At 27.7% G+C, this 11,622-nt stretch overlaps 5 protein-coding genes across 6 annotated transcripts; 3 read left to right on the plus strand and 2 right to left on the minus strand.

The window, feature by feature from the left end:
- The first annotated feature begins 215 nt into the window (after positions 1–215).
- LOC122635563 (39S ribosomal protein L15, mitochondrial) lies at positions 216–1,823 on the plus strand. Its single transcript, XM_043825916.1, has 5 exons — positions 216–450; positions 695–849; positions 946–1,111; positions 1,184–1,343; positions 1,431–1,823. Exons 1-5 carry the CDS (start codon positions 352–354, stop codon positions 1,730–1,732), a joined length of 882 nt encoding a protein of 293 aa, XP_043681851.1. The 5' UTR covers positions 216–351; the 3' UTR covers positions 1,733–1,823.
- Positions 1,177–4,046, minus strand: LOC122635561 (WW domain-containing oxidoreductase-like). The gene is made up of 8 exons (XM_043825914.1): positions 3,916–4,046; positions 3,521–3,725; positions 3,311–3,375; positions 2,990–3,226; positions 2,717–2,912; positions 2,463–2,648; positions 2,135–2,390; positions 1,177–2,056 (listed from the first exon to the last, which is right to left on the minus strand). Exons 2-8 carry the CDS (start codon positions 3,613–3,615, stop codon positions 1,847–1,849), a joined length of 1,245 nt encoding a protein of 414 aa, XP_043681849.1. The 5' UTR covers positions 3,616–3,725; positions 3,916–4,046; the 3' UTR covers positions 1,177–1,846.
- An 84-nt stretch (positions 4,047–4,130) lies between these two features.
- Positions 4,131–6,399, plus strand: LOC122635562 (ubiquitin carboxyl-terminal hydrolase 46). Its single transcript, XM_043825915.1, has 8 exons — positions 4,131–4,273; positions 4,577–4,657; positions 4,749–4,965; positions 5,045–5,125; positions 5,196–5,485; positions 5,596–5,733; positions 5,827–5,970; positions 6,108–6,399. Exons 1-8 carry the CDS (start codon positions 4,271–4,273, stop codon positions 6,213–6,215), a joined length of 1,062 nt encoding a protein of 353 aa, XP_043681850.1. The 5' UTR covers positions 4,131–4,270; the 3' UTR covers positions 6,216–6,399.
- Positions 6,400–6,623: 224 nt separating this feature from the next.
- LOC122635564 (60S ribosomal protein L21) lies at positions 6,624–7,132 on the minus strand. Its single transcript, XM_043825918.1, has one exon. It carries the CDS (start codon positions 7,130–7,132, stop codon positions 6,653–6,655), a length of 480 nt encoding a protein of 159 aa, XP_043681853.1. The 3' UTR covers positions 6,624–6,652.
- An 801-nt stretch (positions 7,133–7,933) lies between these two features.
- Positions 7,934–11,503, plus strand: LOC122635560 (WD repeat-containing protein 74). 2 transcript variants are annotated; one of them, XM_043825913.1, is made up of 8 exons: positions 7,936–8,101; positions 8,206–8,353; positions 8,432–8,527; positions 8,621–8,927; positions 9,001–9,098; positions 9,170–9,371; positions 9,467–9,739; positions 9,846–11,503. In XM_043825913.1, exons 1-8 carry the CDS (start codon positions 8,044–8,046, stop codon positions 9,939–9,941), a joined length of 1,278 nt encoding a protein of 425 aa, XP_043681848.1. In that variant the 5' UTR covers positions 7,936–8,043; the 3' UTR covers positions 9,942–11,503. The 2 variants fall into 2 exon arrangements, with proteins under 2 accessions (XP_043681847.1, XP_043681848.1); XM_043825912.1 differs by having other exon boundaries at positions 7,934–8,101; positions 9,467–11,503.
- The last annotated feature ends 119 nt before the right edge of the window (positions 11,504–11,622 follow it).

Below are 11,622 nucleotides of genomic sequence, written 5' to 3' on the forward strand. Positions count from 1 at the left end.
TTGAATCTTGTTAAATAATTTTTAAACATTACATTTTATTTTATTTTTTCAATATTTTTTCTAATATTGTTGTTTAAACTATGCACTTATATATTGTACTTATTAATTATTCTTTCCAAATTAGATATACAAGTCCTGTAATATGTGCATATATATATATACATCTTTATAATAAATATGGTAATATAATAAATATGTTAATCAGTACAAAATAGAGAGAGTGTCCCCACCATAAGGAATATACAAACATATATCTAGCCGTGTAAAACCTAGTTTCGATAGTATATTTTTTGGAGTGAATAATTCTCTAGATAATAATAATTACGAAGAAAACAATTTGTTAAATAGAAAATGGCAAAAAATGGTAGAGATTTAGCATTATCCATGTTAAGAAATTTACCTCGAGTAGTATTGTCAAATATTCGACCTAACCCTGGTGCAAAAAAGGCTGTAAGAAATTTTTTTTTATTTAGTACTTATGCATGTATTAGATTCATTAAATATATAATTAAATGAGATTAAGATCTTTACGATTCTGAATATTGTTGTTATTATTAAAATTAAATATATGTTGAAAATAATTAGAAGCATATATAACCTCTAATTATTATATCTTGTTAATTTTGAAAAACATTGAAAATGCAATGTTATATATAATTAATAGAATTGAAATTTATTTTTATATTATAATTAGTCAAAAAGAGGTAGAGGTCAACATGGAGGAGATAAACACGGTGCAGGAAATAAAGGTTCTGGTCAAAGACAAAATTTTATGAGACCTGGATACGAAACTGGAAACAATCCATTTTATCTTAGATTTCAATATGAACCGTATTATAAAGGACATCAGTAAGTATAACATTTCTTATTATAGGAATGTTTTAGATTATTTTTACTCTGATTATATATTTAAAGCAACTAGTATCATGCATTTTTTTATTACAGTTTAAGAAGACAGTATCCACCACTTTCTTTACACCAGCTACAAATGTTCATAGATACAAATAGAATAGATATAAGTAAACCAATTGACCTTGCAACTATAATAAATACAGGATTATATAACTTTCAAATTAATTGGAAACATGCTGGAGTCCATTTAACAGACGAGGTAATTAAATTTTTTTTTTTTTAAATTTAAGGAAGAATTATTATCATTTGATATTAAAAAACATCTTTTAAGGGTGCAGATTTATTCAAAGCAAAGGTCAATATAGAAGTACAGTGGGCAAGTGAACCTGTGATTGCTGCAATTGAAAGAAATGGTGGTGTTATTACTACAGCCTATTATGATACAAATTGCTTATTTGCTTTAAATGATACTCAACAATTTCTTTCCAGAGGTATAGTTATTCTTGATTACTTAATTATGTTTTGTACTTATATTATTTTAATAATATGTTTAATAATAAAATATTTGTGTGATCTAGGTGATCCAATACCCCGTAGATTATTACCACCTGCAGATTGTTTAGAATATTATTCAAATGCAGCATCAAGAGGATATTTAGCAGACCCTGAAAAAATTTCTCAAGAACGATTAATATTATCTCAAAAATATGGTTATGTACTTCCAAAAATTGAAGATGATCCCGATTATGAAATGCTAACGGAGCGTAAAGACCCACGACAGTTATTTTATGGTCTTGAACCAGGTTGGGTTATAAGTCTTGTAGATAAAGCAATTCTCAAACCAAAGGCAGAATATTTGAAAGAATTTTATGCTAGTTAAAATATTGTATATTTAATGAATATAAAAACATGTTTAGTCTTATATTAAATCATTTAAAATATATGATATCAATAAAAGAAATTATAATATATATTCATGGAATACCTTATAAAATTATTTTAAAGCTAATTCTTGCCAAAGTTTATCTTTTTTCATAACATTTATGATCAAATCTTGAGAAACAGACCATAGCCTACTTGCTAATGCAGAATCTAGTGCAAAATTGGAGGGATCACAACGGTAACAATTATTAAAATAAAGTCCTGTTGCTCCTTCTAATTCTGGTGCAGTTGCACAAAAAATTGTTGTGCTTGCTGCTTGTTGCTAAAATAAAAGAGAAAAATGATGAAATTAATATTTTTTATTAAAAAGTTTTAAGTTAATAAAAAATTTTAAATGTACCAATGATTTGGTGAAAGGTCTCACTATGGCATACAATATTCGAAAAACCCATGAATAACGAGGTAGAGATGAAGAAACCATATTACCAGGATGACAGCTAAATACACTTACTGCAGGCCATCGTTTAGATAATTCTTGTGCAAATAATATATTACAAAGTTTTGAATCATTGTATGCACCCATTGGCCAATAATAATATCTAGGTGGTGATAAAGTTAAAGGATGTATATCTTCTACATGTTGTATTGAAGAAAATCTGTGGAGTAATAACAATTTTTTAAATTATACATTACATTTTTATAAAAAGATTATAATACATTAAAATTACCTATGCGATTCGCTAGAGACAAATACTATTCTTGCATTATGACAACTGCGTATTGGATGCTCCAATAAAAGTGTAAAATAAAAATGTGAAAGATGATTTACTTGGAATGTTGTTTCATAACCATCTTTTGTAAGTTCATATGGAATCGCAAAAACACCAGCATTCAATATTAAAATATGGAGAGTCCTAAAAAATGTTATACTTGTTAAAATGATATGAAGACATCTATATATGAACATTTTTTATATAATTACCTATATTTTTGTTTAAACTTTTCTGCAGCATTACGTACACTTTGTAACAATGTTAAATCTAATTCTAAAACTTCACAATTTACATTTTCTTTTTCTTGTCTTATTTTTTTCACTGCCTCTTCACCTGTTTTTAAATTTCTACAAGCAAGTATAACATAACAACCATGTAAAGCTAATGACCTAGCTGTTTCAAAACCTAAAATCAATTAATGTTTTGTTTTACATGTAAACAAAATTAAAATAATAAAAAAAATATACATATATATCAAATACCTATTCCAGTATTAGCACCAGTGACAAGTGCTAATTTACCACGTAAGTCTCGACCATGTAAAACTGAAAGGGCTGTACTACTCCCATCAAACCTTTGCCGTACTGGTTGTGAAATTTCTCTATATTCTGTGGCAAAAGCTAGTCTAGGATCAGTATAAGTAGTAGTACGATTCATGTGATCTACAAAAAGAACTTTACCATCATCAGATATACATCTTTCCCATCCAGATGGTAATTCTATGAAAAAAATTATGATACTTTACTTTATTATTAATTAGAACAAATAAATTTAAGTATATATACTTTTTTCTATAACAATACCTCCTTCAACAATTTTCTTACGTCCAGTTCTAGGATGTGTCCACTGTGTACCTTTCGTATAATGACTACAAAATAAAGATCAAATATTTCAGATGACAATAAATAAAAAGTATAGAAATTTATTATAATTAAATATATGAGATTAAAAGATTAACTATTATAATTAATATAGAAATTAACTTAATTATTATTTGTCAAATAAATATTTACTTTACGTAATAAACATTTCCATCTACAGTAGCCCTTTCTTCCCATCCAGGAGGTAATTCATCCTCGCTATCGGAGTCATTTAGGACATTCACCATGTTTACATTATCGTATAAATTATATTACTTCATTATTATGCTAGGGAAATATCTAGTTTGGAATTTAGCGAGATGTAAACTTACTAGCCGCCATATTTACTATATGTTATCTGAGCAAAAAATATCCGATCATTAAACTGATATTTGGATGAGTACCGTTACATTGAAGTATAAATTTAACAAAATCAATTTGTTATATAGTAAATAACAATGAAATTTTCTAAATCAAAGGTTTGAGTGTGTTGAGATTTCAATTATATTAACGATTATAAATTAGAGTCAAGCGAATTAATAACTTACGTGTAAATATGTAGTTTAAGTTATTTGCATATGTCGAACGGTCTAACATAATAAAGTTATTTTATTTTAAATTTCTTTTCTCTAACAGGAAATTTAAGATGCCCATCACGTATTTACTTGTTTTCCTTCGAAGGGATCTTCTCTTGCGCATGTAGATGCATATGCTGAAGTATATGCGCAACTTGGCCTTTTCTTAGAAGAAACGTTTGAGTATACGATTGTGATAACTTTATTGACTTACTTTAGTCGAGGATTTTAGGTAATGAATCATTAGGTCACATTAAGATGGAGTTTATATCGTTGATGAATTTTATGTTAAACATTCGATATACAGTTGGGGCTATAAAATCATAAAATGGTAAGTGTCAATTTAATATCAGTGCAGAGCTATGTGCATTTCTAACTGATAGTAACATTTTTTCTCAATCTTTACTCCCTTATTTACATTTGTGATCTAATTACTACATTCTATTCATGTCACTTAATTTTATTTATGTATTATACCATATAAATTTTCTTATCAAGAATTTTGATATAAATATTTTGAAATTCGGTGACAGATGGTTATTTATCTATTTTTTAATACGTTATCTGTTATATTCTTATTATTTCTATGTTTGTATTATTTATTTGATATTTATCTAAAATGCTTTTATTACAGGGTGCAAACATATCACAATTAGAAAGAGATATCGGCTCTGATCAATTTCCACCAAACGAACATTATTTTGGTTTAGTCAATGTAAGTAGAAATAAATATAATGATCAAACATTATTTCCAATATATTTGTTATTATCAATTAATTACAAATTATTTCTTTCCTTCTTTCTAGTTTGGTAATACTTGTTACAGTAATTCAGTATTGCAAGCTCTATATTTCTGCAGGCCATTTAGAGAAAAAGTATTAGAATACAAAGCTAGAAACAAGAGAACTAAGGAAACTTTATTGACATGTTTAGCTGATCTATTTCATAATATTGCTACACAAAAGAAAAAAGTTGGTTCCATTGCCCCTAAAAAGTTCATTGCTAGGTTAAGAAAAGAAAAAGGTTTGTTATTTTATCTTTTGATTACTTTAATTTTTTTATTACTTTTTTTTATATATTACTTATAATATTACCTTTTCAGAGGAGTTTGATAATTATATGCAACAAGATGCACACGAATTTTTAAACTTTCTTATTAATCATATAAATGAAATTATTCTGGGTAAGTACTTTAATTGTAAGTTTCTTGTTTTTGTTTATGTTTAAATAATGTTTGTTATTTGTTATTTTAGCAGAAAGAAGTCAAACCAAGCAAACAGGTGGGAAAGGTGCAGGTGATGCTGGGTCCCCACCAGAACCAACATGGGTCCATGAAATATTTCAAGGAATATTGACTTCGGAAACGCGCTGCCTTAATTGTGAGACTGTTTCTAGCAAAGATGAGGATTTTTTTGATCTGCAAGTTGACGTAGACCAAAACACCTCGATAACATACTGCCTGCGTTGCTTCTCTAATACTGAAACTCTTTGTAGCGATAATAAATTTAAATGTGATCATTGTAGTAGCTATCAGGAAGCTCAGGTATACTTTTATCTTGTTTTTCATTCAAGTTTTATATAAAAAAAAATTGGATAATATTAATTAAAATTAACAAACGAAATTAATATATCATCTGTTACATTGTATTTTAGAAACGAATGAGAGTTAAGAAACTTCCAATGATCTTAGCATTACATTTGAAAAGATTTAAATACGTGGAACAATATAATCGACACATCAAAGTATCTCACAGGGTAGTTTTCCCATTGGAATTGCGGCTTTTTAATACTGTAAATATCGTGAAAAATTTATGTTGCGCATATTACTTGACTTTTTTTTTTTTTTTTTATAAATATTTATGAAAACAAAATTTTTAATTGCAGAGCGATGATGCTGTCAACCCTGATCGCTTGTATGATTTAGTTGCAGTTGTGATACATTGCGGAAGTGGTCCTAACAGAGGTCACTATATTTCTATAGTAAAGAGTCATGGATTTTGGTTGCTTTTTGACGATGACATGGTTGATGTAAGATACATATTTATAAAAAAAATTATATATATTTTTTAAATACCTTAGAAAATATACCCTCATAAAAAATAAAATATATCCATTTACTACTTCAACTATAAATATATTTAAGTTAATTTAATCATATTTTTCAGAAAATTGATGCATCAACAATAGAGGATTTCTATGGGCTCACTTCAGATATACAGAAGAGTTCAGAAACTGGATATATTTTGTTTTATCAATCAAGAGATTGTAGTTAAAAATCACTCGACATAACAAAAGAATTTAAGTTATGTTAAGGATAGTCATTATCATTTCAAATTAATGTAATTCTCTAAATTAATATCTACACATTTTTACTGTACAGTTGACAGATTTTATTTCTAAAAATTAATATGTATATGAATCTTTTTTCTTTTTTATTAAAAAGATGTCAATGCTGAACTATTGATCTTGGAATTGGTTTCCTATGTAAAAAAAAATAATTGTTTATTATTTGTTATATGAATGTTATTATACTATGTTATCAATCTGAAAAGAAGTATTATCTAATCCTATATAAGATATAAGTGAGAATTAAAGAACTTTATGACCATCAGTTTTTTATTAATTCTTATTAATTAAATTCCTGATTTATATATCTAGGGGCATTAAGCAATAAAGATGACTTATATTTTAAAACATGTTTATTGCAGCTTCAAGCAATAAACTCATAAGGAATAGGTGCAAGTAATATAGGTGCCTCACGTCCCGATACGATATGAGCTTTAGATGGTTCAGCAGGCTGTCTTTTAAGTTGAACCTGAACTTTATTTTCCTTTGCTTCTTTCCTAAGCCTTTCATTTTCTTTCACACGTTTTAAGAAATCTTCTCTGCACTTTGAATGGGTAAGATGTTCAATGCGTACGTTAATGCGCTTTGCAATGATACGTCCACGCACTCTTTTGTTAACAATAACTCCAAGAGCATGAGGTGTGACATTAAATACACGTCCAGTCTTTCCATGATAAACCTTATATGGCATTCCTTTTTGAACAGCTCCATTGCCCTTAATGTCAACTATGTCACCAACTTTGTACACTTTCATGTACGTGGACAAAGGAATAGTTCCATGTTTGCGGAATTTGCGAGAAAACAAATCCCTTGTACCACGCCGATAACCTTTGGAGTTGGTCATATTTTAAGACTGAAAACAGATTTAATGATCCTTTCATAGATTTATTACATGTCATACAAATAAATTCAATTGAATCAGAAAATATTTTGTTGAGATGTACAAAAAAAACAGCTGTCTCACATTCAACATAGTATTTTTCATACGACCAAATCCTTCTTTCGTACAAAATGCGGCAAAAAATTAAAAGAATTGATTAATATGTAAGAAACGAAACGGTAAAATTATTAAATCAGAAGTTCTTCGAGAATTTTCGCTGTAGTCAGATCAAGCTTCTTCAAAATACACGTGGTCACTTTCGATGTTATCTGAATTTCGAGATTTCTAATAAAAATACATACGATGCAATACGCAAAGAGAAAGATATTTTACATTTCGTATAAATTCTACCAGTACGTCAATATAGCTAAGATATTAAATGATTATTTCCTAATACTAACCTCTACGAACGAAAGTGACGGCGTAGCTCCTCGGAGAAGAAAGAACCTCGCTGAACTTTTAGTTTAGATAGTACACATATTGCGTCTAATATTTTTTCCATTTAATGGCGTCTTCAATAAGTAAATTTGATTGGCTGAAAGAAAAGCATTTCCTTTCCGACCAATCACAACTCTCGAATTTATGATCTCGTATCGTTACTAAAAGCGGATTGGTTAAGGCGTGGAGCGTTTCCTTTTGACCAATCACAATTCTTAAATTATTGGCGCCTGAATTGAAAACGACAAAAAGATTATACAATGCTAACAATATAAAAATACTAAAAATTCCTTATAATTTCGTATATATTAATTTAAAAGTTTGGCCACCTTGTATGTCAGTACACGCCATGTGTGATTTTTCACGTGGTTGTTCTCCCATAATTCGGAATTTCTTTGAAATACTTTATAATATCGTACAGTGATTAATATTTAACAATGAATTTTAAAAATGACTTTGATGTTTTTGTGGGTGGTAAATCAGGATTTTTTAAAGGTTGACACGCTTATAATGGCATGCAATGCCTCGTAATCAAATAAAATGCCGTTTCTTTTTTTTCAAGTAAATGATTTTTAAGTATAAAAATAAATTAATTATAGGAATCAAGATTGGACAAAAAGAATGTGTACAAAAAAATTTAAGGAGTTTTGTATCGATTGGGTATAATAATGAGATTACCACAGCAAGCTGGGGTGATGACGAAGAACGAGAAATACTCATAGCTTATGGTACAAAGGAAACAAGAAGGTTTTATACATATTATATAATTGTAATTAAAGATTATTTCTTTTATAACTGATACTAAATAAATTTAACATTTTATAGTGTCAGTATTTATGATACTGAAGATATGTCATTTACAAGCACGTTTATTTGCGATGTTGGCCAAGGAAGTATAAATGGCATATCACGTTATGGTGGGTAAGTCATTATGATTATTGCAGTAAACATTATACTACTACTTTTTATAAATACAAACTTTTAATTATTGAATGTACATTAAACACCCATTAGAGCAATTCTGACTGCAATTCATTCTGGCGAGATAAAATTATGGAAATTTAACGATCAAGACCAAGTTATATTAAATGCTGGTGATAATTTACATAGAATGCGTCATTCTAATATAAACAAAAATATAATAGCTACTGGTGGCAGAGAAAATGGATTAAAATTGTTTGATTTAGAGAAACAAAAACAAATTTTTATTGAAAAGAACATGCCACATGATTTTTTAAATTTGAGAGTACCGATTTGGCTTTCAGATATTGCTTTTCTTCGAGGCTCACATAAAGTAGTCACTGTTAGCAGATTCGGTCATGTATGATGTTTATTTTCTAAGAGTATTTCTCATTCCAAGTTAAATCTTTAAGTAAATTTTTAAATTATTTTAGGTACGCTTGTATGATTCTAATGCGCAAAGAAGACCAATCATTAATATTGAAATAAAAGATGAACCCCTGACTGCTGTGACTGTACCTTGTAAGGAAATGTAAGAATTTTTATCATATATACATACTATAAAAATATTATTATAATAGCATAATATAAATGTTACCATAGGCAAGTCATGGTAGGCTCAGGTAAAGGTATGATGAAACTGATTGATTTACGGAAACCTGGAAAGATATTACATACGTATAAGGGTCTGGTCGGTAGCATAACTGGATTAGCTTCTAGTGAAGTGGGACCATATGTAGTTAGCACTTCTTTAGACAGATATTTAAGAGTACATCATATTGATACAAGAGAAATGATCAAAAAGGTAATCTCATAAATATAAATAAATATAAAGATATTATGGAGACATATATTATTGTATATAAAATATTATTTTGTTCTTTTTTTACGTTTATATAGGTTTATCTGACTTCGAAATTAACATGTTTAATATTGAGATCAACATTTTCTACAGAAACACAGATTGATAATTCTGAAAAAGTTCTAGATAACTATAGTATTAATAATAATGACAATGAAATTATGTATATAGAGAATAAATTAGAGGATAAAGATGCAGAATATGAAACACTATTTGATAAAATGGAAGTCATTACGTCAAAATATAAAAAAACAAATTTGTGCTATAAAAGAAAGAAATGTACTAAAAGTGCTTCTTTGATCGATCATTCTGTACGTAATTTTCTATTAATATATATATGTTTAATATTTGTTTCTGAAATGTTACAAATGTTTCTGAAAATTTTTACACATTTTACTTTTTACTATTTATTTATAGGAAGAGTCAAAAACATCAGTGATGCTGGAACCTTCAAATACTATTGTAAAAAATAAGAAAATTAAGAAAAGAAAAAAGTTAATATCCAATAATTAGTTATAAGTATAACAACGAATTGTGTATATACGAAAATTAATGAATCTAAATGCACTTTTATACATCATACGTACGTTTGTTCTTTTTTATACCTTTTTACGAGGATTGGAAATATAGATCAGAATAAAATAAACGATATACATACATACATACATACATACATACATACATACATATATATATATGTGTGCGTATATCATAGTGTATTCTATCGCTGAGCACTTTTTGCATTTATAAGTTACATGTGTGAGAGAGCCAAGGATCATGCGCTAATCACTTTGCTCGGGGTACATAATATTAAGATGTGTTCACGTGAACTAACTATAACACAACTTTGTGTATCATACAATTCATTATTAATACCTCAATAAATTACATTTTGGTTTTTGCAATGCAAGAACTGCCACGTCCAAAATCTTTATCTTTCTTCCTTTTCAAGTTTCTTGCCAAATTCTCAATCATTTCTTTTTTTTTTTTCTATAAATTTGTTGCTTCGTTCGTTAAAGTAAATAGTGAATTAAAAAATTATCATGTAATATGCATGCGAATCAAATTGATTTTATTTCGTAGAAGCTGAAGGAAAGCGAACGTGACTGCTTGCAAATTTGCAGTATATATTTTGTACTAAAGAGATTAAGATTAACTACGGCACGTTAAACCTATGCGGATGTACAGTTTGTTTTTCAATGTACAAAAACCGTCGGTCTCGTAGCTTTTGTCACAATACTACTATTGTAATCATTTTATATCTCAAACTTCCTTTTTTGTTTATCATTAATGGAATATTTAATCTTACACAGATAAACATATACAGGAATAATTTCACTAAATTATAGGCACTGGCTCTGCACTATCAAATAGCGACTTTTTTACCTTTACTTTTATAGATAAAAAGAGGAACGTTAGTGCCAAAAATAGAAATGAATATCAACAAACAGGCCATTTATGTACATGATTTTTTTAGTAATTTAAGTATGTACAAATTTTTTCAATAGAAGGCTTCTACATATAATTACTACTTAGCTTCTTTTATTTTTTTATATATAGATTAATTGAAATAAAAACTATTTTTTCAAAAGAATTACATTTGTTTTCATAAAAGTAACTGTTAACAAGTTCTCGGTATATACTAGTACATTCAACAAATTTCTTTTTTTATGCATCATTAGCATCTATAATATGTGCCTAGAATTTATTCAACAAGATCTACATACATATTGTTTCAAGAGAATTCTTCTAATAGGGTTTTATTTAGATGCTATTCATTTTTTTGGAGGTAAATGTTAAGAAGATAATTGGTTTAAATATTTCATAGAATGATGTATTTGAGTCATTTTCGATAAAGAATAATTTAGAATAGAAAATATATTACAAAAGCAAAACATTTTGTCGGAAAGCCAAAACGATATAATAATAAGAAAACTTGAATTACTTTTGTATGTTATACATTTCCTATTTAGATATATAGTGTAAAAAGTACCGCGAAAGAAAATTGTTTCAGGTATAATGTATGATAAGTATGGTCAATGTATATGTGAAATAAAAAAAATTCATTGGTTAAACATTTCAAAATTATGTCTACGCATCTATACTCTTATTATATACTTTTGTTTTTTATATTAAAAAAAATATAAGCACATAAAGATTGCTATATATAATAATAATAATAATAATAATAATA

This window comes from Vespula pensylvanica, chromosome 18 (assembly GCF_014466175.1).
Source record: "Vespula pensylvanica isolate Volc-1 chromosome 18, ASM1446617v1, whole genome shotgun sequence".
Taxonomy (NCBI): Eukaryota; Metazoa; Arthropoda; class Insecta; order Hymenoptera; family Vespidae; genus Vespula; species Vespula pensylvanica.

Coding starts and splice junctions, on each gene's coding strand:
- LOC122635563 (XM_043825916.1), top strand. CDS start 352: ATGGCAAAAAATGGTAGAGATTTAGCATTATCCATGTTAAGAAATTTA. Junction 451..694: donor ACCCTGGTGCAAAAAAGGCT/GTAAGAAATTTT, acceptor TATTATAATTAG/TCAAAAAGAGGTAGAGGTCA. Junction 850..945: donor CCGTATTATAAAGGACATCA/GTAAGTATAACA, acceptor TTTTTATTACAG/TTTAAGAAGACAGTATCCAC.
- LOC122635564 (XM_043825918.1), bottom strand. CDS start 7,132: ATGACCAACTCCAAAGGTTATCGGCGTGGTACAAGGGATTTGTTTTCT.
- LOC122635561 (XM_043825914.1), bottom strand. CDS start 3,615: ATGGTGAATGTCCTAAATGACTCCGATAGCGAGGATGAATTACCTCCT. Junction 3,376..3,520: donor GGAAATGTTTATTACGTAAA/GTAAATATTTAT, acceptor TTTATTTTGTAG/TCATTATACGAAAGGTACAC. Junction 2,391..2,462: donor GTCTCTAGCGAATCGCATAG/GTAATTTTAATG, acceptor ATTACTCCACAG/ATTTTCTTCAATACAACATG.
- LOC122635562 (XM_043825915.1), top strand. Junction 4,966..5,044: donor TAGGTTAAGAAAAGAAAAAG/GTTTGTTATTTT, acceptor TTACCTTTTCAG/AGGAGTTTGATAATTATATG. Junction 5,734..5,826: donor AATTGCGGCTTTTTAATACT/GTAAATATCGTG, acceptor TTTTAATTGCAG/AGCGATGATGCTGTCAACCC.
- LOC122635560 (XM_043825912.1), top strand. CDS start 8,044: ATGAATTTTAAAAATGACTTTGATGTTTTTGTGGGTGGTAAATCAGGA. Junction 8,102..8,205: donor TAAATCAGGATTTTTTAAAG/GTTGACACGCTT, acceptor AATTAATTATAG/GAATCAAGATTGGACAAAAA. Junction 8,528..8,620: donor GGCATATCACGTTATGGTGG/GTAAGTCATTAT, acceptor AACACCCATTAG/AGCAATTCTGACTGCAATTC.